The 27358-nt window shown below is 42.9% G+C and overlaps 1 protein-coding gene across 1 annotated transcript in view; it reads right to left on the bottom strand.

Moving 5' to 3' along the window:
• Positions 1 to 333: 333 nt before the first annotated feature.
• The window catches only part of Whamm (WAS protein homolog associated with actin, golgi membranes and microtubules), a 30664-nt gene continuing 3639 nt past the window's right edge, over positions 334 to 27358 (bottom strand). The window contains exons 2-11 of the mRNA XM_023712397.1: positions 17661 to 17728; positions 16257 to 16430; positions 14336 to 14486; positions 13257 to 13426; positions 12155 to 12323; positions 9325 to 9515; positions 6295 to 6381; positions 6040 to 6135; positions 3347 to 3836; positions 334 to 1033 (exon numbers count right to left, since the gene is read on the bottom strand). Of these exons, the coding sequence (XP_023568165.1) occupies positions 741 to 1033; positions 3347 to 3836; positions 6040 to 6135; positions 6295 to 6381; positions 9325 to 9515; positions 12155 to 12323; positions 13257 to 13426; positions 14336 to 14486; positions 16257 to 16430; positions 17661 to 17728 (1889 nt within the window). The 3' untranslated portion in view covers positions 334 to 740. The remainder of the gene's footprint in view (positions 1034 to 3346; positions 3837 to 6039; positions 6136 to 6294; positions 6382 to 9324; positions 9516 to 12154; positions 12324 to 13256; positions 13427 to 14335; positions 14487 to 16256; positions 16431 to 17660; positions 17729 to 27358) is intronic.

Here is a 27358-nt window from a genome sequence, read left to right as displayed (position 1 = left end):
AAATGCCCAGTTCTGGATGTTGCCTGTCCAAGCTGGGGAAGGAGGCCGGGACAGAGCCACCTGAATTCTCTGCCTGCCCGCCGCCCCACACATTGAAGCCCATCGGACAGCTGCTAGTGCATGTCCCTGGCACCCAGAGGACAGAGCATGGAGCAGGGATATAGGGCTGGGCCCAGCCTGGATGCCACATGTGCCCCAGCCAGTGTGAGAGGCACTGACACAGGAGCAGAACAGAGTTCTGGGGATGGAGGACTCAGGAAGGCCCACAGGCAGCTTGGTAGGAATTACGCTGGCGGACATGTGACAGTGATGCATTTTAAATAGTTAAAATAGTTCTTTATTATGCATTTATATAGTGCTTGAATTATCCGTTTCACTAAAATACTTAAAATAATTCCTGAATATAAACAGTTTACTCTGATTATTGCTAAAATAAACGTTCACATTCAGACCTTTAAAGTGGAGGAAGCTCTGTTGCTCACGCACAGGAGGGCACAGTCTGACAGTGCTGTCCACGGGACATGTAAACTCCCCAGCCCGGGGGGTGATTCTGTGACCAAGGTGAGAAGCGAGGGCTGCTGCCCGCGGCCAGCGACACTCACTGATTTCACTCAGAGCGGGCTTAGCATGAGGCAGTCACCACAGCTCTGCTTCCCGAGGGCTGTGACATCTCACCCAAAGCCTGGCTGGTCTTTTGGGGCACTGTGTGGCCATCTGCTTTGTCTCACATGGGGCAGACCCTAATGGTCCCACTGGCCAGGGCTCTGCTCGTCGCTGTCCTCCTCCGAGTCAGCAGACACTTGCTTGATTCTCTGCAGAGCCGCCTTGATGCTTCTCTCCAGGTCGCTGGCTGGCCGGGCGCTGGGGCCCGCGCCTAGGCCCTGGGGCACTTTCTTCAGCTTGACTCCCTGCCTGATGGCTGCCAGGATGTCCTCATTGACGGAGGCTCGGGAAGGCTGCTGAGCTCGCCCTTCTGTTTTCTGGAGGCGAGTTCTGCCTTTTCTCAAGGAGGCCAGAACTTCGTCCATAGATCCTGAAATTGTGCAAACAGAGCAAGTACCATCAAGCGCCAGGCTCCAGAAGAACATTAGTAAGGCCAGGATTTTAACGAACTGTCATCATCCCATCCAATAGCTGCTTTGATGACCTGCTAGACAGAGCAAGGAGACGAGCTCCCTGTTTGACCAGGACAGTTCCACAGTGAATACTTTATACTAATTTTCAGTTAACTTCTTCAAATCCATAACATCTTATGGGAAAAGTCATGTGCAATGTTTTTTGGAATGATGGCTTTTCAAGATGGCCTAAAGAAAGTTATGGATGGCTAGGGTAGAAGCAATTTACCCACTGGGTCTGACGGAGATCCCTCTAAAATTGTATCTGTTCCATTTCCCTTCCCATTTTAAAAATATCTTTAATTTTTTAGCCTGCTATGTTTCTCTAACTTTAATCTTAGGTATTAGGCAGTGATGACTCATTCTGTGACAAGAAAGCGAGTACGTTTCCACACAAAAAAAGGCTTAAGTGAAATTCTAATCAGTAGCTCAATGAACAGGAGGGGGTGGCTTTGGCACATTTTTCTGTACATAGTGTGTTTAATTCCACCTACATTACCTTGAGGTAGTTACACACTGTTTCTGAGGATGTGAAATGCTGTCGAAACAAATTAGCTTAGAGCGCAGGGCGAGGAGGAGAACCTTGAGGCCCTGAGGGGGAGAGATCTGTGTGGCCACTGATTTAGATGTCATCAGGTAAGCCTTGGAGATTTCCAGCTGGGACTGAAAGGCCATGCTATGGCTAACAAGGGCTGCTTCACTTTGGATTTAAACCTGTAGCTGATTATCATTTTCTTCTGGGAGTAATACAAAGACAAGTTTTGCAATCAAGAGCATTTGATGTACTAATTCACACTCTTGCATTTGTTCAGCATGAGAGCGGTGTGAGCTAAATAGAGCTCCCCAAAACCCAGCCTGGGAACGCACACTTCACAAAGATCTGTCCATGTCCAGCCTGGGCCCAAGCCCACGGCCCTTCCACTCAGAGTGCTGGCGCCAGCCTCACAGGAACAGGCCATTTGGCCGCCCCCCAGCAGGGCGGACATTTCCATGCTACCCGGTTCTGGATCGGGTGACACTCTGAAGGCCAGCTGCAGAATGCTCAGTTGACCAGAACCCGGGTTTGGAACTGCTACGTGAAAATCATTCACATCATTTGTCCCCAGCACCTTGAAGACTCCAAGTGACCTGCTCAGCCACATCTCAGGGAACAAGTATACACAGAATTTTGCTAGGATTTTTCTAAAACACACATCCCAAAGCAGGAGGTTCCAAGTCTGGGCGGGTTTAGGGAGTCTCAACAGTCAATATAAAATCATAATTAAAATTATGCCTGAAAACTATAGCCCTTATTAAATATTCAGATATGTCAGGGCTCTATATTTGCCATACCAAAAGCCCCTTTTTCCTCTACATCAGTCTGCAAGAATGGCCTTTTACATGGTCGGTGATATTTCTCCACAATAATTTCTTTTTTTTTAGATCAGACTCGAAGTGATTCTCCTGTTTTCAGCCTCCCAAGTGCTGGGATTACAGGCATGTGCCACCACGCCCAGTCTCAATCTCAGTGCCCTTCGGGGTCAGGGCCAGCGTGGCAAGCCAGGGACTGAACCGTGGCCCTCCATCTGCTTAAGCAGGCAGGCACTTTAATCCACTGAGCTATCAGGCCAGCCCTTTCCACAGTGATTTCCAAGCAGTATTCTTAAAATGCAACAATTTAATTTTCTAAAGGACTTGAGACAGCAAACTGGAAAGCTGTATGAAAGATACTCCAGTGGCAAAAATCAGACTCAAGTCTTAAATGATCAATATTTGTTTTCTTAACAGCCGCAGAAAATCCTAAGCCACAATATTAAGTGAAATGAATCAGACACACAAGCTTCAATAGCATATGTGGGAAACCCAGTGCATAAGTAAGATAAAAAACATAATAGGAAACAGGGAGATGGATCTTTTGCAAAAGTAGAAGTGAAGGGGACCAAGAGATGGATGAAAAGGAGAAGGAAAGAGAAAGGAATTAAGTTATGTGATGCACATCTACCAACTCCTAATGAAGAATGTAATCTCTGCTGCAAACGTGGCCCTATAAATAAAATATTAACTAGGAAAAAAGACAGGAAATCCCAAGCCATAAGATCAGCAAATGCACAGACTTGTTTTTGGAGGCTGAATTTGCATTTATCAAACTAGATGTAGGCTGTACTATGTAAGAAAAAGTACTATTCAAGACAACGAATCCTGGGATATTTAAGGATGACCAGAGAATTCTGACAATACGCTGAGTGGATTACCTGGGCCTGGAGCAGTTTCCAAGGAGCCACTCAAGCTTTCAGCAGATGACTCGTACACCAGAGAATGTGGCTGGTCATCATCCACCAGAGTCCTGGGTCCTGGGTTCCGAGGAGTGGCAGTTTGGGAACGGGAGGACAGAGCAGGGGCAGATGGTGGTGGCGGTGGCGGTGGCGGTGGTGGTGGTGGTGGCGGAGGAGGAGGAGGCTGTGGCGGTGGTGACAGTGCCTTACTGGATCCGGTGAGTGTCTGGTGACCAGCCGGGACAGGCACCTGGACAGCGATGTTTCCAGGCCAGTCTTGACACTCGGGGGTTTTCCTGTCACTCACTTCATGTAAGGGGGAAGCGCGCCTGGTCTTCCAGGAGGGCGGGAGAGCTGCTGCCCCTGGCTGAGCAGCCGGCGAGGGCAGCTGCTGGGCAAGGTCTCCTGGTGGGCTTGGGGCTGCAGGCTCCGAGGGAAAGGTCTGCAGTACGGACCGAGCTGGACATTTCTAAAGATAGAAAACGGTTGTGGGAAATCTGCCACACATTCTGACAATCAAAACGCTGACAGGGACATAATCATACAGCATTGTAATTCACACCATGTGCCTGCCATCTATGCAACCATTGTGGTTGCGGTAAAAAAAAATAAGTATGTGTTAGAAAAAATAAGCACTTATGTTCTTCTCAGTAAAAAAAAATGGAGACTGAAAAGATACACAGACATGAAAATACTCATCATATTAGCATTAAAAAGCACTAGCTCTAAATGCCAATGTAAGTTAATTTAAAAATTATGACATTCAAAATATTAAGCATCCATGGAAAAAAATCATAAAACTACAAAATTGATAAAACATCTAAAAAGAATCAGCTGACAGTGTTAAGTGAAAACGGTAGCATACAGCTGGATGCAGAGGCACTGGCCTGAAATCCCCACTCAGGAGGCTGAGGGAGGAGGATGGAGAGTTTGAGGCCAGCGTGGCCTGTCTCTAAAAAAAGATAAAAAATAATATGTATTATGACTAGGGAGTGGATATCAGAGGTACTGTCTTTTCTCTAAATTTTAAGCTTAAAGTAAATTCAATTTCAAAATCACAAATTTGAAAAGTTCTGGTCTCAGATACTAGTTTGATTTAAAAAAAAAAATCTAGCAGCAGCTGGGATTCGATCCCTGGCTTGCCAAACTGGGCCCGCCCCCAGGGTGCACTGAGATGATGCATCCTACGAGAAAACTTAGAAGCATTAGGAACAGATAACTCCCAGCAAAAAATGTTTCAAAAGTACTATTATTTTTGGAATCCCAGTAAAGCATATAACATCCCAGTCTCAGTGTTTCAAAAGGCATGCTGTGAAACATCTGCTGTTTTGGACCCCATGCTGGGGTCCTTGCCCCGCCCTCAGTCCCTCTCCTTACCAGGGGGTGCTCACTGTGCCCACAACTATGCCCACTCTTATCTTCCTGCCTCAGCCTCCTGAGTGGGCAGGCCACTGTCTCCACATCCAGCTGTATGCTACCATTTTCACTTAACATTGTCAGCCACACTGGGCATGGTGGCACACGCCTGTAATCCCAGCGCTTTGGGAGGCTGAAAACAGAATCATTATGAGTTCGAACTCCCCCATAGACCTGGTAGACCCTGTCCTAAATACATTAAAAAAAAAAAATTATCCCTACAGGAGATGCATGAGAGAGGAGGAGGCCCTCAAGAAAGCACAAATTAGCCAATAAAGTGTAATGCCATGAGCCATTAAAATGAACTAGAACTATATACTTCAATACAAATATATCTCAAAAACAGAACTCAAAGGACCCCAGAAGTGCACACAGTGTACTACTAATGTGAGCTTAACACACAGACATCATGCGGCTCAGGGTAGATCAGGGACATCTGTCCCTCCCGCAGGCTTCCTTCTTCAGGACAAATGGGAAGACAGAAGAGACAAGCCCCAGATCTCAGGGGCTGTCACCACTCAGAGGACTCATAGTAACCAGGCTCTTGTGCTGCTCTATACCAAGAGAACAGCTTCTCTGAACCAAGAAAACAGCAGTTTATCCCAATTTTAGGTTAACTTCTTAGACTTTAATTCACTGTTGACTCTTTTTTTTTTTTTTTTTTTTTGCAGAACCTGGGATTGAACTCAGGCCCCTGCGCTTGCCAGGGAAGTGCTTATTCCACTGAGCCATCTCCCCAGCCCCACTGTTTACTTTCAATAGAGCATTTTTTCTACCCGCAGAGCACAGTGCTTCCTTGATGACATTTTAAAGAAATGTTTAGAAACCTTGCAAGTGAGGAAAAAAACCCACCAAAGTCATGGGCAGTTAAATTCCTTTCAATTCTCACTGCCGGACTAAACCTGAGTGGGCACAGTGAACACCCCTGGTAAGGAGAGGGACTGAGGGGAGGGCAGGGACCCCAGCATGGGGCCCAAAACAGCAGGTATTTCACAGCATGCCTTTTGAAACACTGATACTGGGATGTTACATGCTTTACTGGGATTCGACAAATAATAGTACTTTTTTTTTTTTTTTTTTTTTTGGTGGAACCAGGCATTGAACTCAGGCCCTTGCGCTTGCCAGAGAAGTGCGAGTACTTTTGAAACATTTTATACTGGGAGCTATGTGCTCCTAATGCTTCTGAGTTTTCTCCTAGGATGCACCATCCTCATTTTCCCACAGAAAGAAGTTGAGGTGATATTTCTAGAACTTACCTCTTTATACGCTCTTACTCGCCGGAGGGTTTTCTGGCGTTCATGGTTTACCCATTCTTTTTTCTTCTGTTCCTCTTCTTTCATTTTCTCTCTTTTCTGTATTTAAACAAGCATATGCTATAAAGTGTGTTCAATTTCAGTCATGTATGTCTTGACACACAAAAAAATGTCTTGACAGAGAATGGGGCTGCACCCTTGTGTCCCACCTGAACGTCACAAGTTGGAAATGTATGACACGTCCCCCCAGCTACTCACCATTTGAATGCTGTGATGCTTGTTCAGATATTGGACATTTTTTTCAGCCTGTTGCAATCGGAGTTGATGATTTTCTTTGCATTGATCCTGGTGGAATAGCATAAATCACCTACATGGCTTTTAATATTACCATGGGCTATAGTAAAAAAAAGTTAACAGAAAAAAAAAAAAAACTTTATGGGTGCTGCAGTTTAAGGCATTCGTTAACCTCAGATTCCACTGTGACTTTTTGGTGCTGTCGCATCTGCAGCCCTGTGAAAGAGCCCACCAGCTGCTCACCAGAGGATGCTGGGGGGGGGAGGGGATGAGAACGTGACTCTCCAGCCACGAGAGGACAGGCGGGCAGCCTCCAGTCCTGAACGGGCCATGTCCCAACAGTCCGTTGTAATGCAGTGCTTTTCATCATCTGCCCCACAATGTCATAAACACGAACTATATTTCCAAACACAGCTATAGAAGCTCAGCTGACCTACAAGCACCTGAAAAATTATACGAAAAGCTGTATCACCTGTGCTTCACCATTCACCATAACGCCCAGGGGGTGTGGAAAATAGTAGCTTTTGCTGAATTTGTTTTAGGTCCCCGCCTCCTTGCCACACACTTCCCCTGTCTTAGGCCGTTTTAGTTTCATCTTGTACGTAAGACTGGTATCATTACTATGATTACTCTCTGAACAGATGAGCAAACTGAGCTCAAAAGAAACTGAAGTAATTTGCCTAAGGTCACATGGCTACCAAGAGCCCACACTGTGACTTCTGGCCAAGTGGACTCCAGGACCTGACCTCAATTCCCAGCCTGTTCCAGCCTCCCTAGACCCCAGTGGCAAGAGAGAGCTTCCTGAAAGGTTAGTGTTTCACATCTGGCTAAGAGGAGGCACAGCCCTCTTCCATGGGCTGCAGGAGGAGCATCCCATAGCTGCATGGTTGCCATGGAGACAGCCTCTGCCCAGCAGAGTGGCTGAACTCAGAGCAAAGGGCACACACCCTAGAATCTCCGATCACCTGAACCACAGCTTCAGCTTCAACATCTAAAAGATCCAGTAAAAAGCAAAGAACTTCAACAGACATTCTGGCAAAGAATTTTTAAGGTATTTGCATGGGAACTTAATATTTGTGAAAGCCAGAAAATATGTCACAGTTTTCATGATTTTTAAATTCTAGGGGCCAGGGAGATGGCTCAGTAGAATATGCACTTGTCTGGAAAGCACAAGGGCCTGAGTTCAATCCCCAATTCCACCAAAAAATAAATAAATTCTAGTAGTGAAAGACTAATAAATATCAGTAACCACATGAAATGTAGCTTTTTTTCTGTAGGGAAAAATTACATTTGTAGTGTTACCCTTTTTATATAAACCATAAAACTTTATCTAAAATTAAGAAATGGCCTCTTTTGCTTTGGTTCAGTTTGGTTTGTTTTTTTGAGACAGTCTTTTTCTTTTTTTGGCAGAACCAGGGATTGAACTCAGGCCCTTGTGCTTGCCAGGGAAGGGCTTATTCCACTGAGCCATCTCCCCAGCCCCAAGACAGTCTTTTTTTTTTTTTTTAATTTGGTACAGGTCTCACTACGCAACTCTGATTTGTAGTGATCTTCCTGTTTTCAGCCTTCCCAGGGCTGGGATTACAGGCGTGTGTCACCTTACCTGGTCTTGGTGGCTTGGCCCAGCATGGCGCCCAAGGGCAGGACCAGTGCAGCATGTGGTGCTGGGGATCGAACCCCAGGCCCTGCGCCTGCCTAAGCAGGTGCTTAGTCAGCTCAGCTATTTCGCGGGCCCTAGGGTCTCACACTGTAGTTCAGGCTGGTCTTGAAAAGGAGTTCAGGTGGCACTCTTTTTGCCTCAGCCTCCCAAGTGCTGGGATTATAGATGTGTGCCACCATACCCAGTATTCATTCTCTCTCATATTCTCTCTCTCCCCCCACATGCTATTTCTTTGTGTGCATGCTTTTTAATTCCTAAGAAAGACATTTATGCTTCTTACCAAAAAGAAAAAAAAAAAATCACCAAATAAATGGTCTGAAATGAGCTGAGTATTACATATATCTGTGATTGATTTTATAATCCGTAATTTATAATGAAAAATATTTTAGAATTTGCTACAGCTGATTATTAAAGTTTCTACTGCTGATGATTTTCAAGACATTTGTGTATACATTGAACATTCAATAAATAATTGTTGAGTAAATTGGTTAAAATCTAGGGCCAGGCATGGTGGCGCAGGCCTATAATCCCAGCAATTGGGAGGCTGAGGTAGGAGGATCTTTGCAAGTTTGAGACCAGCCTGGGCTACACAGTAAGCTAAAGGCCAGCCCAAAATGCATAGTGAGACCCTGTCTCAAAAAATAAATAAAAGTCTGGGGAGATAGCTCGGTGGTATAAGCACCTGCTTGGAAAGCGCAAGGACCCAAGTCCGATCCTCAGTACTGCATGCTGTGCCAACCCCAGAACTCTGGTGTGCTGTGTGAGTCCCAAAACAGCATTGTGGGGCACGCCTGTAATCCCAGCACTGGGAAGGCTGAGACAGGAGGTTCACCATGAGTCTAAACTGTGTAGTGAGATTAAAAAAAAAAAAGACTAAAAAATAAATAAAACCTAAACTTTATGGTAAATGCACAGATCTCAAAGAAACAAAAGACCTTTTTAAGAATACTTATATATTTCACTGTTGCTGATACCTATGTAAACACACACACACACAAAAATCATTGTATGATTTAAAAACCTTTGCAACACCTTTTTGTCTTTCGTAAGAGCAACAACATCAGCCAGGCATGGTGGTGCACACTTACTAATCCCAGCACTCTGGGAGGCTGAGGCAGGGGGATTGCAGATTTGAGCCCAACTTGCGTAGTTCAGCAACTTGGCCAGATACTGCCTCAAAGTTAAAATAAACAAGAGCTGGGGATGTAGCTTACTGCAAAAGCCCTGAGTTCGATCCCTAGTACTACAAAAAGGAGAAAAGAGAAGAAAAGAGAAAAGGATAAATAAATCCTTGGAAGAAGGACGAAAACAAGCTGCCAGCCAGCTGCACCTACCTTCCGGTTCCTGAGCTTCGCCCTCCGGGTGCAGATTCCGCCCCTCTGCCTCTCCAGCTGCCGGAGTCGCAGCCTGAGCCCTTGAAGCTCCTCCGCACTCTCGCTGGCCTGCGGGGCTGCAGCGCTGCCTAGCACCTGAAGTTCTTCCGGATTTTCACACGTATCGTAATAGACAACTTCATCCTCTTTCTCTAAAAACATAATAATGATACTCTTAAAACATATGTCATGTAAAAATAATACAAAAATATTTTAGTGTAAGAAAAGTAAAAATCAATTGAATGGCTACACATACCACTTACAAGGGAATGTTCTCCATGTGATGAAAATATAATTCTAACGGCAAAACGGTATTTTCTCATATTCTAAGATTAGGATGTTCCAGGGTTCCGTTATTAACCACTTCACCGTAATGACCATCTCTACAGGAAGCCTGGCGTGTGTTTTTATTACTTGCTCAGCAAGTGAATATCCCAGGCTCCTGATGCCTCGGTCACAGTGCCCACTACAAAGGACACTTCTACCAACAGCTTACCATGAGGGTTCCTCACTAACGTTTCACCTTAACTACACATTGATCTTTTTCAGTACATGTTTATTCTAACAATCAAACTCCACAGAAGTGCATAAAGTAAAAAATAAATTCTGCTCATCCCCAAATCTACTCAGACCCATTCTCAGAAACAAACAAAAACCCCATAAAGTTTGGCATATATCGAGGTTTTTAAATACTCCTCCTTCTTACAAATGTAAAGCACTTACAACTTGAAATTGCTGTAAAAGTGTTTGAGTAGCTAGGACTAAACTATATGTTCAAGATTTAGATGAAAAAAAAAAAGCCTAAACTTAAAGGAATTTTAGGGTAAAGAAAGGATTTAAATAAATGGAGAAACATAATTGTGGCTGGGAAGAATCAAAATTGCAGTGATAACAATTTTCCCCAAAATAATCTCCAATTTTAAGCATAATCCCAACCTCTATCCCAGTGAGCTTTTTGTTTGTTTTGAACTTGCTAAAGTGACTCTTAAGTTCATCAGGAATAATAAAAGAGAGTAGTCACAAACTGGGGAAGTCACAAGGCGTCATGCCTCACTAGATACTAAAATGCACTTCCGAGGTACAGGAATCGGACAGATGACCCCTGCCCCCAAAGACAGTCACAGGTCAGTGGACGAGAATAATAACTCAGAAGTCTGATAATTCTGGAAATACCATGCAGCCATTCAAAGCAGTAGGGGAAAATGTTTCACTTGAATGATGTCGTCAATATGCCAAGTACATATTCCAAAGAAAAACAGGCAAAGACCATGACTGGGCACGTCATAAAATACATATGGCCAATAGACATACCGAATTGTCTTCTACCTGACTTGTAATTAAATAAGTGAAAATTAGAAAAGGCCATATTTTTCTACTAAGTAGCCAAAAATTTCAAAGAGCAGCATTGAGTCTGAGGAACATGACCTCCTCTTCTGCTGATGGGAATAGGATCTGTACAGCTTCTTAGAGGCAGCCACATAGCGTGGCATTTAGAAATGAGAAAATAATAGGTGATGAGGAATGATGTATCTTAAATGATTATTGTAGTGTTGCTGTAGCAGATAGGTATAAAATATAAAGTGTACATTGCCCTTGTTGCCCTTGATCCAAGAATTCCATCTTTTTTTTTTTTTTTCAGAACTGGGGATTGAACTCAGGCCCTTGCGCTTGCCAGGCAAGTGCTTATTCTACTGAGCCATCTCCCCGGCCCCAAGAATTCCATCTTTAGAAATCTGTTTCAGGGAAACAACTTGTCTTGTGCACAAAGATGTGTAGAGAAAAAAATCTCTCCTGTACAGCTATTCAAGACTGTGAAAAACTGGAAATCACTACACAGAGAGAAAAAGAAGAGAAGAGAAAGGGAGAGAGGGGAAGAAAGGGGAAGAGAGGTAGGGAGAGAGAGGAAGAGACCCAAAAAACGCACATACGCTTCAGCAGCTTGTGGTACTAATAAGTGTCCTGAAGCTAATGGCCACCACTTTGAGTACTTGTAACTATAGAAGCTAAAGGTAACCTGTATTAATCTCATGATGTCTCAATAAATTTAGTATTAGAATATTTACACAAGTTTTTCTTTTCCTAATGTATATATTTTTGGTGGACTCTGCACACAAACACATGTATAAATATGTATGTACATACATATATACACATAATGGAATACTTTAGTCATTAAAATGTTCCTGAGATGGAAAGCAGTTATTATACATTCAGTGAATAAAGGGCACTGACCACAATACATAGTTTTTGGTTTCAAAACTTGATCAATACTCATTCATGGACCGGCCAAATAGCTCAGTGGATTAAAGCGCCTACAAGCAGGCACAGGGGCCAGGAGTTTGATCCCCAGGCCTGCTGTGCCAGGCCCAGCCCCTGGGGCGCGCTGAGACAGCCATTGAGACTGGGCATGGGGGCGTGCGCCTGTAATCCCAGCTCTTGGGAGGCTGTAAACAGGCGGAACGCTTTGAGTCTGATCTAGTAGTGAGACCCCGAACACCCTGTAGACCCTTCACTAAAATACAAAATAAAAAAAACTCATTCACACCTGGCACATGAGAAAGGCTACAAAATTATGCAACATGCTCTTACTAAGTATCCCTAGATGATGGGCTTGGGTGTTTTTTTTTTTTCCTTTGTTCTGCTTTGTGTTTAACAATGAATATATAATCAGAAACACTGAGAGGAAACCTATAAGAAATCTCAGCAGATGTCAGTTTACAAGAAGTTAGTGCTAATGTAAAAATCTCAAAATGTGTAATTTAAACATTTTATTCTTACTCATAAATTTTACCTTTTATATGCCTTTTCACAGAGTCCAACTGTGTAACAAGAAGTGTCTCTTCATTTTTTAGTATCTCAAACTTAACTTCATATAGTTTCAATTGAATTTCATAATACTGTATTTCTAATTCATCTACAACATGCATGGTCTTTTTCCTTTGCTCCGGAAGATCTTCCATCTTGTTTGCATGAAAAGAGAAGAACAAGTCAAGTATGAATAGTGTATGAATAACAAACTTTAGAATCATTCCAGCTCTTTTCTATTCCTTGCTCATACTAAATACAATAAAGTAAATAGGGAAGAACTCTTCCATTTTGTGTGGTGAGATACAACCACCTTATTTGGCATTCGTTATAGTACTTTATGTCATCTTTGAAACAGGAAAACATTGAAGGTCTGAGAAAAGCTAGGGCACCAGGCACTATCATGACTGGCCATGTGCCCCACCATGTCCTGTGGTAAAGCTCAGGCCCAGAGTGACAGCACTGGGGAGGGAACTGAGTTTAGGTGGCCTGTGTGTGGGATGAGTGCTCTTACTGGTGTTCTCTCCTCTCTCCATGGACACACACTGAGGAAGGACTGTGAGCACAGGGCAAGATGGTGGCTGTCTGCAAGCCAGGAAGAGGCCCTGCGGCACCTGGACTCCAAGCCTCCAGAACGGGGAGAAATAAGAGTCTGTGTCAGAGCCACTCAGGCTATGGCACTGCCTTACAGCAGCCCAGGCTGAGGAAGAAGGCAATTGACAGTGTTGTGCCCTAAAGTCCTGAGGTTACAGGAAGAAGCTTCTGTGACTGGGATCCTAGGAGGAAGCCCATTCTGAGTGTTCTGCACATGGACTGGGCCTGGGACATAGCTCAGTCATGAAGACTTGCTTATTATCCCCTCCCTACTGGCTCAGTGTTAGGAGGAAGTGAACCCTCCAAGAGAGTAGTCCAAGCATGGCTTGCCCAAGAGGAAACGTGATGGCAAACCTTCCACAGTCCCTAAAATCTCTACTACAAAATGGCATTGTCTTGAGTGAAGAAGTTCATTCACAGTGCCTGGCAAGAAAGGTGCAATCAGAGATAAAAGTATATTTGTAAAATAAAGTGACGTTTCACTTTTGTCATACCTGTCTCTGAATCTTAGCTCTTTTGTGGTTTAAACACAGCTCTTTGGCTCGCATGAGTTGCAGGGTCTCTCGAGCAAGCATGAGCTTGAGTTTCTCTAACCTGGGGATGGCGGTGGCCCAGGCAGCCTGGCCAAATCGCTTGCTATCCTCTGCCATGTGTTTCTGCATTTCTGTTGGGTTATACGTAATAAAATAAAATTACAATTGATTTAAAAAGGGAAGAATTTATCTTCAGCTACTCCTTTATTACCTCCACGATGACCTGTAAAACATCATTTTAAGAGAGACTGTTTCATTGTGACATCTGTTGTTATCACAAAAGTAATGTATGGTCATTGATATAAAAGTTAGGGATTCCATTCCAAAAGGACAGTCACAACGCGTGATCTGCCCCGCCGAGGCACCTGCTGCTTGCGTTTTGCTACATACATGGCCACACTGCTTCTGTGTCCTGCTAGACGGATGGGGCTTGACAAACAAAACAGCAGTAGGACCATCACTCTGCTTTGCACCTTGCTTCTTTCACTTTATATATTACAAATTCTTATTTACTTAAAGCGTTACATAGGCCCATGCTTGCTGGCTGTGTAGTAGCACAGCTTAGCAAACTGACAAGCATGCAGAAGCTCCTCTTTGGGGTTGTTATGGATAGAAGGTCCCTGCCTGGCTCCCCAGCCTTCCCCCAAGCCTGTTCTCCCACAGTGGGTCTTCCAGGAGTCGTTAAGCCAGAGGAACTTCCCAGGGCTTGTCCTTCTCCTGAAAGGCTGTCCCTACTCAGCCTCCATGTTCCCCTCAGATGCTGGAGTCAGCACTGTCTGTCTTGGTGGCCACCCTGGTCAAGCCCAGCTTCTCGGTCACAGGCTCTCAGAGCCCCAGTCTCTCTTCTTCACCTTGCTTACTGCCTCATTCTCCCTGTGCTGAACGACCAGGAAATGAGGACTCCTCTCACCTCCCCAGACTGTGGGCATTTGCGGATGTGACCTTCAGAATGAGTTCCCAGCACCTATAAGACAGCACATGGTACCCTGACGCTTATGGAATTAGAATTGCAGGTGTCTTAGTAGAGCATTACCACCTACCTGTTAGTACCTCAACTGTATCCTTAAAATATTTCACAGTGATATCTTGAATAGAGGCAATAGCTTCTTCAGCCTGGATCGACAATTTTTGGGCTTCCTTCTGCAGAGCGGTAACCCTCTGAGGACCCAGCTCATCCTCATCCAGGGACTTCTGCAGAAAGAGGGGACAGCAGTAATGTAGACCCATTAGAAAACTGAAGAACATTGGTCACTGGATTGTTTAAACTACTTGTATTACTACTACTTAATAAATCAAGTTTCCATCCTCTGAGCTGGATCTCCTGCAAGACACAGGGCTTCTCTGGGCATGAAGGAAACCTCACCTTCTTTCACCTTGTGTTACTAGAACAGCTTTCCCTACAGAGGAAAGATGCTATGTTCCTAATACTATCACAGCTGTTCACATGAGGTCAGCACTGCTAAGCACTCAGCCTGGGGTCTGGTCCACGGCATTCTAGCCATGGCCGTGATTTCGTTAAAGGTCATGACAAGTAGCTCTTGAATAGCCACGTTTCTTCTTGAAAGGAAAATGTAACATAATCTAAATGACTATAAGATTATGTCATTTAGGAGTTCAACATTATGTTCAAGATTATGACACATACTCCTATGAACTGCATGTTGGAGTCCCCCCCAAGTCATATGTTGAAGCCAGACTCCCCAGTTTGATGGCAATAGGTGAGGCATTTGGGGGTACGTAAGTCAAGAGGACGAAGTTCTCAAGAGTGGAACTGATGCCTTTACATACAGAAGGTGAGGCATAAGAGCTGTCTACCTTGGCCCTTTGCCATGTGAGGACATGGCCGATGGCCTCCGACCAATGAGGAAACACCACCTCATCAGATGCTACATCTGCTAGCACCTTAATCTCAGACTTTCCAGAACTATGAAAAAGTTTCTGTTTATTAGCCCCCCCACCCCACCCCACACATCCATACAAGGAAAGGACTCCAAACAGCAGACTTTCAAAACAATGAAGAGAACAGCTTGACCCAGGCTAGAGTGGCCTGACTGCCTCTAAATGTGTGCCCATCTCTACTGTACGGTAACCTGGCAGGGCCACGAGCCTGTGTGGAAGGTGGCCCAGGCAGGGGCACAGAGCAAGAAGCTTCCTGTCTTTGGTGCCAGCCAGGGGCTCTCGAGGTGAGGTATGTGACCCTTCTGCAACACTGAGATGATGAGGATGATGCTTTTGCTAAACAGGGTCACATGCAATGAAATCAGAATTTTGACTGCATTTGCTGAAGTTTAAATACTGCTTCACAGCCTCCAGCCCTGCTACTCTCCTGAAATATTCAGCCTGTTTTGAAGAAATCCACATGTGTCCCTAGAGGTGGAAAGTAAACTAAAGTAAATAAATATATCCAAAACATACACCAGCACAAAGGTATTTAATCCTTTATGCGGGATTCTTAGGGTGCTGAGAGGATGAATGAGGCAAACACCATCTTTATCTTTTTTTTTTTTTTTGGTGGGGTGCTAAAGATCAAGGGCCTTGTACATAGTAAGTACATATTCTTCTGTACCCCCGACCCCAATTCTTTTTTATTTTTTCACTTATGTATTTGGTGCAGGGTCTCACTACACAGCTTGGACTTGTAGCAATCCTATTTTCAGCCTCCCCAGTGCTGGGATTACAGGTGTGCGCCATCACACTTGGACTCCACTGCTATCTCAGCATGCCCCAGGGATGGGCTGGAGCAGCACTAGGGACGGGGATCAAACCCTGGTCCCTGCGCTTGCCAAGGCAGGCCCAACCCCAATTCTTAAAATCAATTTTAAATATAAGCTTGATGTATCTATGATATCATCTAAGCAAAAAGATGAACCCAAAGTAAAAATACAGATGAACCTGAAATGTAACTAAAGACAATAGAATATGACGGACATTAAATCTGATAAAAAATATAAGGAGACATACCAAAATATTAAGCTTACTTGAAGTTGCAAGTTCTCGCTGAAACCTAAACGGCTGCAGTAAATACTGGGAAAGCATGGTTGCCGCCACAACCAATTCGTGATATGCTTTATCTTCCTTTTGATAAAGTTCCATTAATGCTACCATAGTGTTGGTTTTCTCATGCTCTTGAAGGACCTAGAAGGCAAAATATAAAGATCAATGCTGGGTGTTATTTATAAAATCATTCCAAACAAAACTAAATAAAAGAAACTTAAAGTTCTCAACTTTAATAGATCTATTTTACATATAAAATATGAAAATGTTGGTGCAGGGGTCAGGGGCTCAATCCCCAGGCCTGCCACGCCGGGCCCGCCCCCAGGGCGCCACTGTAACCCCAGCTCTTGGGAGGCTGTAAACAGAAGAATCACTATGATTCCAATCTAGTAGTGAGACCCTGAACACCCTGTAGACCCTTCCCTAAAATACAAAAAAAGAAAATGTCACACAACTACAATGTCAAAACCAAACTATATATGCATGGCAAAATATGTGCCACCAGTGAGCACTGTACTTTTGAAGACTGCTTAAAATGATGAGGACTTTCCTCATATTACACAAGGAAAATGGAGAGCACAAAATTTTACCTGAACTGTGTACTAAGCTCAAGAGGACCCAAAAGAGACAAATGTGAACAGCGGTTATCGTCACGATCCATACACTTCTGTGCCACTTTTCTGACTGTCAAGAAAAAGTAATTCTTTCTAAAAACTCACATAGACACTCTAGAGATGTCATTGAGGCCCTCCTCAGCAAGTTGACACCCTTTCTTTCCCAGGTTCACATCCCACCTGGCCACCAGCAGAGCAGACCCATTCGTGGAGTCTGCCCTGCCGCTCTGGTGTCTGCTAAGCACAGCTTCTGACACGGGGCAGACAATACACTGATCAGCTGATAATCCAGGTGAACCTGTCTGCTAAGAAATGACCTTCCCCACTGAAGAGAGACAGGAGGGAAAAAATGGCAGAGTGTTGACTGGTAGCTCTGGTGTCTCCTAGGTCTGGAATACAGACATTCAAAAATAAGTTGGTGCAAAAAAGCAGATCACAGGAATCCAGAATGAACTGAAAGGAAAATTTAGAATTTTCCTTTCAGTTGGAAAGAAGGTCCAAAATGCATGGGGAAAAAGGAAACAACTGAGGTTCTCCCCAGCTCCTGTGGCTCATAGAGAGAAGGGCACCCCAGAAGCAAGCCTGGTGAGAGCCACAGGAGACAGCTGTGGGCAGGGAGCATGCCAGAGAGAGTTCCCCAGGGAAGGAAACCCAGGCCAGGAAAGGCACAGTCTCAGCCCCGGAAGTGAGGAGCCCGGCCCAGCTGAGCAGTGCTGCGCAAAAGGGCCTGCGGGCTGGGATGCTTGAACACTGGCACCGGGCACAAATCCGGGGACTGACATCTTCCCTGCGCAGCAGAATGGGCAGCACGGATGGCACCATGACCTGGGGTACACACAGGGGCCTCTGCAATAAGGGGCACCTCACACAGCCACAGGCCGCGAGGCTGGGTGGAGAAGACTGAGACTTGCTGGGCTCCAACACTGCAGATGCTGCAAGGAAACTGCTTATTTAAAAATAGATTAAAGGGCTGGCCAGATAGCTCAGTGGACTAAAGCTCCTGCTTAGGCAGACAGCGTCTGGGGTTGGATCCCCGAAATGCAGTGCTGGCCCCACCCTGGGGGTGTGCTGAGATGGCAATTGAGACTGGGCGTGGTGGCGTGTGCCTGTAATCCCAGCTCTTGGGAAGCTGAAAACAGGAGGATCACTACAAGTCTGATCTGCGTAGTGAGACCCTGTAGACCCCATAGACCCTGTACTAAATACATTAAAAAAATATTTAAAATAGATTAAAATTTTGTTTTCTTTTTGGACTCATTTTCTTTTTTCCTCCTTTTTTTTCTTTTTAACTTTTAAATTTTTATTCTCATTATTTTCTCTTTACTTTTACTTCTTGTTTTTTTCCCCACTACTTTATCTAACTCTGTAACTACCCTCTCCAGAAAAGAATTCTTTGCCTCACTGTTCTCTCATCTCCCATTGTTCAGTTTTACAAATTTTTCTTTTTATATTCTAGTATTCACAACCCCTACACATTTAATAGTATATATGAACTTTTATTAATCTTTAGTTAGGTAACTACGGGGCTATTGTTGAGTGTTTTTCTATCATTAGTGGAGACAGTTATTGTATTTGGGAGATACTTGCTATACATCAATATTTGTTTTGTCTTAGGGCTTATACTAAAGAGTTTATTTTCTAGGGTTAAAGGTGGTACATTTTGGGTTCTTATGGTATGACAGTAACTAGTTTGCCTTGGATGGCATTACTGTTGCTGGCTTATTTGATATTTCCAGGGTCATATAGCTTAGTATTAGCTTTTCTCTGTATGCCAACACCCTGAGTATCTTTATGACATTGATGAAACTGCAGCCCATCCCAGAAAGATGGTTGCTAAGCCAACGCACTGCATCCTCCTTCCCATATAAACAGAGAGGCAAAAGACTGAGGTTAGCCACACACTGAAAAGCAGACGAAGTAAAGAGCTCTCCATGCTCACAACAAGATCTTTCCACTCTTGTGCATATCTAAGCACAAACCAAAACTAACACAGAACAATAGCAACATGAGAAGACAAGGCAACAAAATGCCTCCAAAAATTCCCAGCTCACCTAAGCTGATCAATGGGGTGCTGAGAAGGAAAGTGAAAGCCTCACAACCAAATGATATGAAAGGATAACAGAGAAAACAAAAAAGGATCAATGCGGGGACAACCCACTCGGGCCCCCCTCCTGTCCCTCTCTCAGACAGGAGCTTTCTTTCCCTCAATAAATATATTCTGCTCATTTAAAAAAGAAAGAAAGAAAGAAAGAAAGAAAGAAAGAAAGAAAGAAAGAAAGAAAAAACAAAAACAAAAACAGATCAATGAAGTCCTCCCTGGGGTAACAGAAAATAGGAGGTTAAGTTATATTGAAAATATGGGCAGCAGAAGTGACCAAGGTGAAAACAGGATATCAGACACAGAACACAGGGGTACTTTTAAGGAACAATTATTCAGACATTTGTTACTTAAAAACAACAAGAGAACATGGAAAATGCATTCAAGTGCTGCTAGATGCCACAAAGGTGACTAAGATTAATTGGAGTAAATGAAAAACCAGCAGACAGCACAAAAGCTGTCTTACAGCTTACAAAACCATCTGTTTACAAAAAGAGTAGCAGAAAGCATCCCAAACATTAAGAGAGAATTAAATACACAGATAAGTGAGACATACAGAACCTCAAAGAGCCACAGTCAAAACAGAATCTCTCCACATCACATCAGTAGTCAAAATAACAGAATCCCAATACAGGGACGAAAACTTAAAAGCTGCTAGAGAAAAGCAACAAATCCCTAACAAAGTAAACTTATTAGAATTACAGTAGACTTCTCAACACAACCTTTAAAGACCAGGAGAGCTTGGAATGAAGTACTTCAAGCCCTGAAAGACAACTTCAACCCAGACTTACACAGCCTGCAAAATCTAACTTAAGAAATTGATGGAGAAATAAGGTATTTCCATGACAAAGAGCACCTTGAGAAATTCATGGCCACCAAACCAGCACCACAAAAAATTCTGAAAGATACCCTAGGAAGGGCCAACGAAGCCAACAATGCCAAAAATCTAACAGAATGAGCACACCAGGCAAGGCAACAGTAAGCAGAAGGGGGATTTAAAAAAAAAAAAAAAAAGAAAGAAATCAGCAACAGGAAAATGATGCAGCGACTGGACTAAGCCAGTAGTTTGCAGCAATAACTCTCCATGTGAACGGTCTCCATTTCCCACACAAAAGAGCCTGTAATGGTGGCATGCGCAATTAGGAGGCTGAGACGCGAGGATCATCACCAGTTGAGGCCAGCCTGGGCTCCACAGTGAGTTCCAGACCAGTCTGAACTATATAGTGAGACCCTGTCTCACAAACAAAAGAACATATTAGCAGAATGAAGCAAAAACAAAACCCAAAGACATGCAATATATAAGAAATTGAATCAAAAAGAAATATGCAGGAGCTGGTGGGATAGCTCAGCACTCTAAAGCGCCTGCCTACTTAGGCAGGCACAGGGGACGGAGGTTCGATCCCCTCAGGGTGGGCTGAGTGGGCCCAAAAAAAAGAAAAAAAGAAATACACGGATTTAAAATCAAAAAATGGAAAAAAAAATATTCCATGCAGTGGAAAAGGCAGGAGTAGCTATTCAGACAAAATGGATTTCAAGCAAAAATTGACCATGAGAGGTAAAGAAGATCACTATATATTGAATAAGAGAACAATTCCAAAGGTCGAGATAATAGTGGTAAACATGCAGTATATGCAACAGACACCAGGATACCCCAGCTTTATAAAACAAACTACTTGATGTTAAAGAACACAATCAGGGGCCGGGGAGATGGCTCAGTAGAATAAGTGCTTCCACAAGGGCCTAATTTCAATCCCCAGTTCTACAAAAAAAAAAAAAAAAAATCAGATAAACACCAGCAAAATCATAATGGGAATCTCAATACCCCACTCTCACAAACATCCACTAGACAAAAAATCAACAACAAAATATACAAGTTGAACCAACCCTTCAATCAGACTTAAAAGGTATCTACAGGGTGTTCCACCCACTGAATACATTCTTCTCACTATCACGTTTGTTTTATAAAGCTGGGGTATCCTGGTGTCTGTTGCATATACTGTATGTTTACCATTATTATCTCGACCTTTGGAATTGTTCTCTTAATCAATATATAGTGATCTTCTTTACCTCTCATGATCAATTTTTGCTTGAAATCCATTTTGTCTGAATAGCTACTCCTGCCTTTTCCACTGCATGGAATATTTTTTCCATTTTTTGATTTTAAATCCGTGTATTTCTTTTTTTCGTGTGACTTTCTCCAAGCAGACCACATGCTAGTTATTGATGGAGAAGCTTCAAGAGACCAGGCGCCCAAACTGCAACTCAAAACCTACATATTGATCACAAAGTGCCAACCCTGTGAGCAAACCTGAACACTGAAGTTGAAATTTAGAAAAAAACAACTGTTATTCAGTGCTCAGCTGCTGCGACAGCTTGAGTGCTGACAGCGAGGGCTCCGTGTGCCCAGTGTGGCACACACCTCTGGTTCACCACCTCTGTGCTAGACCGTAAAGCACGGTTAGGTAAATACAATGAGCAGAGTTATCCCGTGCACGTTATGAGATCACACTGTAGTGAAACTAGAATCAGTGGCAAAAAACGTCATGGAAACTATGCAAACAAGTAGAAATTAAACAACACTCTCTTGACTAATCAGTGAATCACAAGAAATTGCACAGTTTTTAGACCCAAACAATAATGGCAATACAACATACCAGAACCTACAGGACACAATGCCCACATCAGAAAAACAGTAAGGGGGCTGGTGAGATGGCTCAGTGGTCTAAAGCACCTACTTAGAACAAGCTAAGCTAAGCAAAACACAGGGACCGCGGTTCAATCCCCCAGCACCACATGCCAGACAGCCCCGCCCCCTGGTGGGCTGAGCTGGCCACACACACATAAATAAATAAATAAATTTAAAAAATTTAAAAAAAAAAAAAAACAAAAAAGAAAAACAGTAAGTACAAGTACAGCATACGCCTGACTGAACGAGCATTTGGGTTGTGAACTTCCACAGATACAAAGGGACCTGGCATCATAAATGTTCCTAGATGTGAACAAATCACAAAAGTAGCACAAGTGTCCACCGGCCAGCATCATACTTGTGCCACTGTGTGCTTGCTCTACAGTGTGACAGTGTATAGCAGTACAGTGTGCAATCAGTGTCCAAGAGTTTGTCTACTGCAGCGATGGCAAACCTTTAGAGCTTTCAGTGACAAGAGCCTTGTGTGGCACACACGCCATGGGTTTGTCCCACTGCCCTCTCTAATATTACCCCCCCAAAAAAAGACCAAATAAAATGCAAGTAGAAATGGACAAGGTAGGTGTACGGTGATGGTCCCATCTGCGGGGTGTGCTGAGACGGTGACTGAAACTGGACATGGTGACGTGCGCCTGTAATCCCAGTACTTGGGAGGCTGCAAACAGGAGAATCACTACAAGTCCGATCTTCGTAGTGAGACCCTGTACACTCTGTCCTAAATACAGAAAAAAAAGAAAAAAAAGAAAAGAAAGAAATGGCAAAGGTCAAATCATAATAGATTATGCCAAAAATCAAGATCATTTAGTAAGTACAGGGGTACTTCATTTTACAAATCTATTTTATGATTTGGGGGAAGAAGGCTGCATTTGTGTTTGTGAGGGGAGAAGGTGATCGTTGTTGTGTTTGTCACCCAGTGTACAGTTTGTTAACAGAAACAAAATTTTGCCAAATATTTTTATCTGTGAACCAAACTGTTCACAAACAGAAGCATTCATGAATCAAGGCATAATTGTACTTTGAGAACCGGTACTCTAATAAAATGGAAAATTCAGAATAGATTTCTAGATACATGCAAATTACCAAAGCTGAACCAAGAAGACATGAAAATACTGAACAATCCAATATTATCAGGCAAAGAGATTGAAGAAGTAATTTTTTTAAAAAACTACCAACTAAGAAAAGTGTAGATACTAATGGACTAACTCCCCAATTCTTCAAGAACTTTAGGAAAAAGCTGATAGAATACTTTAAACTCTTTAATGAAATGGAAATGCAAAGATGTCCCAAAGTCATTCCTGGAAACTAGCACTGCCCTGATGCCAAAACTAGAGTCAACAAAAATAGAGTCAACAAAAAAGGAAACCTATCGTCTGGTCTCTTAAATGAACATTAATGTTCTATAGGGACTTAAAGTTCAACATATCAATACTTGATGAAAAATACCTGTTCCATGGTATGCCTAAGATGTTTGATACTCAGACAGATAGTGAGGTTAAGCTTAACAGCCTAGGTTGTGTGGTAATAACAATAAGCTTGTCTTCTGGATGCTTAACAACCTGTTTGCAGACCAAAATTAGAGAAAAAGGAGGGCTGCAAGGAAAGCCAACATTTTGGCCCTAGCCTTCCAAGGTCACTTAAGACTCAGGACATATGAGAACTTGTACTGTAACATCATGTAACTCGGTAGTGTCCCAAATTTTCTGATCAAGGAGATTATGGGGCCAAAGAGGAAAGTGATCGATGATGTAGAGTGTGTCTAAGGAGAGTCACATGGAGAAAAAACATTCTCTCAGGCTTTCACAGAGAACACATTGGCCAAGCAATGGCCGTGACTCATCCACATGGCTGACACTGACAAAGGATTTACAATCTGAGGTACAGGACCTCAGGATAAATCCTGAGGGAATTTCACTGACCTTATCAGACCCAAAAGCTACAACTCTTGTTGCATAGGTCCTGCTTTACCTTGGTCTGAACCCTCCAGCAGAAAAGTATAAAAACGAAGTATAAGAAGTAAAGCCATGTTGTTATGTTGAGCTGTAGGGGACTTAGGTCAACAATTTCTGACATTGCCAGTGAAGCGGAAGACCCAATACTATTATGGACTACTGGACTCTTTTAGAATATTTTGCTAAGTTTACACACCTATAATATTTAAATGATGGAACTTAACAAAAAAAAGGGATACAGATGAATGTTCATTTTGTATCTGCATATTCAAAGTGGTTAGGGTAGATATATAGTTACATTCTCTTAATGAATAGAGGGATTTGTTCTAATGGTGTTTATAAATAGGATATCAAGTCCGCATCTTGTATAGCAATTAACCTCTAGGAAGAATGTGTGCAATGTGTTAATTATTGAAACTGTCCTACCAATTTGGTTTGAAACTGTCTCACTGCTATTTGTTTCTCAATAAAATTATGGGAAAAAATGAACATTAATGCAAAAATCCTCAATAAGATACTGGAAAGCGGGATGCAACAAACCAATTAAAAGAACATACACCATGACCAAGGAAGATTCATCCCTGGGAGGCAGCCAGGGCTCAACACACACAAATCAGTAAGTGTAATGCACCACACAAACAGAAGCAGTGACAAAAATCAGATTATCTCAATTGACAGAGAAAAAGCCTTTGGCAAAATCCAACACCCATATGATTAAAAGCCCTGAAGAAAATAAGTATAGAAAAACCTTCATCTCAATCTGATAAAAGCCATATATGATGAATCAACAGCCAACATTTTATTAAATGAGAAGAAGCTGAAGACTTTCCCTCTATAATCAGAGCAAGACAAGGCCGCCTGCTATCACCACTACTGTTTGATACACTTATTAAGACATCAGCCAGAGAAATCAAGAAAGAAAAAGAATCAAAAGGAACAATCAAATAGGAAAGAAAGAAGTCAGTTTATCATTATTGTGTAGAGGTATGATCCTCTACATGGAAGACCCAAAAATTTACACAAAAAGACTCCTAGAATACCCAAATTCAGTAGTATAGTATAATACAAAGTCAGCACACAAAAAATAGTCGGGGCTGGGGAGATAGCTCAGTAGAATAAGTGCTTATCTGGCACGCACAAGGGCCTGAGTTCTATCCCCGGTTCGGAAAAAAAAAAAATTAATAGTGTTCCTACACAACAATAATAAACTCACCAAGAAATAAATTAATAGGAAAAAAAAACCTATCATAGTAGCATCAAAGAAAGGTTAAATACCTAGAAATAAACCTAGCCAAGTAAGTGAAAGATCTCTATGATGAAAACTACAGTACTCTGAAAAAGACTGAAGAGGACATCTGAAAATGGAAAAATACCCCCAGTTCCTGGATAGGCAGAACAAATATACTCAAAATAGCAGTATTTCCAAAATGGATATGCAGATTTAATGCAATCTCAATCAGAATACCAACAGCACTCCTCACAGAAGTAGAGAAAACAATCCTAAAATTCATAGGGAACTAGAAGAGCCCCTGTTATGGCTTGTATCTGGCTGTTCCCCTGAAGCTTCCTGTTGTCCTGGTGTGGGCTTTTTGGAGGTGGCTGAATCTAGAATTTGTGATTGGTTCAAGGTCTAGTGCTGGGATTGGGGGTGTGAGTGCTACACCCACCCCAGGGCAAGTAGCCTGCATACAATAAAAGGGGCAGAAAGAGGCTAGTTTCCAACCTTCTCACTCTTTTGGTATCTTCCATGACCACAATCTACTGCCCTCTGCCAAGCCAGCCTGCCTTGGAGCCAGATGATTTTCTCTCTTAATTGGGGCATCCAGTATTTTGTTTCAGCAATGAGAAATGTAACTAAGACAGACCTAGAATAACAAAACCAATCCTGGGCAATAAGGGCAAGGCAGGGGGCATAACCTCGAACTTCAAGTTGTGCCCAAAGCTACAGTGATTAAAAAAACCCAACCAACCAAACAAACAAACAAACAAAAAAAACACACAGCAGGGTAGAGTTGGAGATATAGCTCAGCGCACAGCAATCACAAGGCCCTGAGTTCAACTTCCAATACCAAAATAAAACCAAAACAACAAAACCCCAGCATAGGCGACAGCTCAGTGGTCTAAGCACCTACCTAGCAAGTGTAAGGACCCAGGCTCGATCCCCGGTACTACATGTTATGCTGCTCCCAGAGCCAGAGCATTCCATGCTGGCCACCAAAACCAGGCATGGTAGTGCATATCTGTAATCCCAGCACTGGGGAGGCTGAAACAGGAAGAACACTACAAGTCCAAGCTGTGTAGCAAGACTCTGTACCAAATAAATAAAAAGATTATAAAAAAAAAAAAAAGAACCACCCAGCATAGTGCTAGCAAAAAGCAGACACGCATTAGCAGAACAGAATTAGAGGATGCAGAACAACTCCAAGCATATTCAGATGCCTTATCCTTGACAAAAAGTCCAAAAACTTATGTTGGAGAAAAGACAGCCTCATTACCAAATCGTGCTGGTGGGACAGCTGGCTATCCACATGTAGACTGAATCTAGACCCGTATCTCTTACCACGTACTAAAGCCAAGATGAATCAAAATCTGTATATGAAAACAAAAACGCTTAATTTGATGAAGATAAAACAGGAGAAACCTTCAAAGGCACATGGGCAAGGACTTTCTGGACATACTCCCAATGGCACAAGAACTAACAGCAAGAGTCAACATATGGGATCATAGCACAAAACTTCTGCTCAGCAAGGGAAACAACCGACAAGGGAGGAGATGACCAACAAGATGGAAAACAATTCTGCCAGAGAGTACTAATATTTAGAAAACATAAAGAACTCAACAATATTAAATCACCCAAAATAATAAAAGATACAATAAAAAATGAGCATCTGAAATGACACTTCTCAGAAAAACTTTTTATTATTATTATTGTTTTGTATTTTAGGGAAGGGTCTACAGGGTATTCAGGGTCTCACTACTAATCGGACTCGTAGTGATCCGCCTGTTTACAGCCGCCCAAGAGCTGGGATTACAGACGTGCGCCACCATGCCCAATCTCAATTGCCATCTTAGTGTGCCCCAGCTGCAGGGCCAGCACGGCAGGTGTGGGGATCAAACCCACCGACCCTGTGCCTGCTTGTGGGCACTTTAATCTGCTGAGCTATTTGGCCAGCCTTAGAAAAATAATTTATATTGGTCAATAAACACATGAAAATATATTCAGCAGTTGTGCTGGCCCTGCCTCCAGGGTGCGCTGAGACAGCGACTGAGACTGGGCATACTGGCTCATGCCTGTAATCCCAGCGTTTTTAGGAGACTCACTATGAGTCCAATCTGTGTAGTGAGATCCTGTACTTCATGCTTAAAAAAAAATATATATATATATATATGTACATATATATTCAACATCTCTGGCCTATAGAGAAATGCAAATTAAAACAACACTAAGATTCCAGCTTACTCCAGAATGAATGGCTGTCATCAAGAAGTCAGGTAACAACAAATTCTGGTGACAGTATTGCGGGGAATGAGGACCACTTCTCCACTGTTGATGGGAATATTAAACTAGTTCAGTCTCTATGGAAATCAGTATGGCGGTTCCCCAGAAAAACTACACATAGACATTCCATTTGACCCAGCTATTCTACTTTTCTTTCAGAGAGGATTACAATCATATTACAGTACTCCATCCACACCCATGTTTT

The sequence above is a fragment of the Octodon degus genome, unplaced genomic scaffold (assembly GCF_000260255.1).
Source record: "Octodon degus isolate 3935 unplaced genomic scaffold, OctDeg1.0 scaffold00002, whole genome shotgun sequence".
NCBI classification, from domain to species: Eukaryota; Metazoa; Chordata; class Mammalia; order Rodentia; family Octodontidae; genus Octodon; species Octodon degus.
This window is presented reverse-complemented; position numbering and strand designations above follow the sequence as displayed.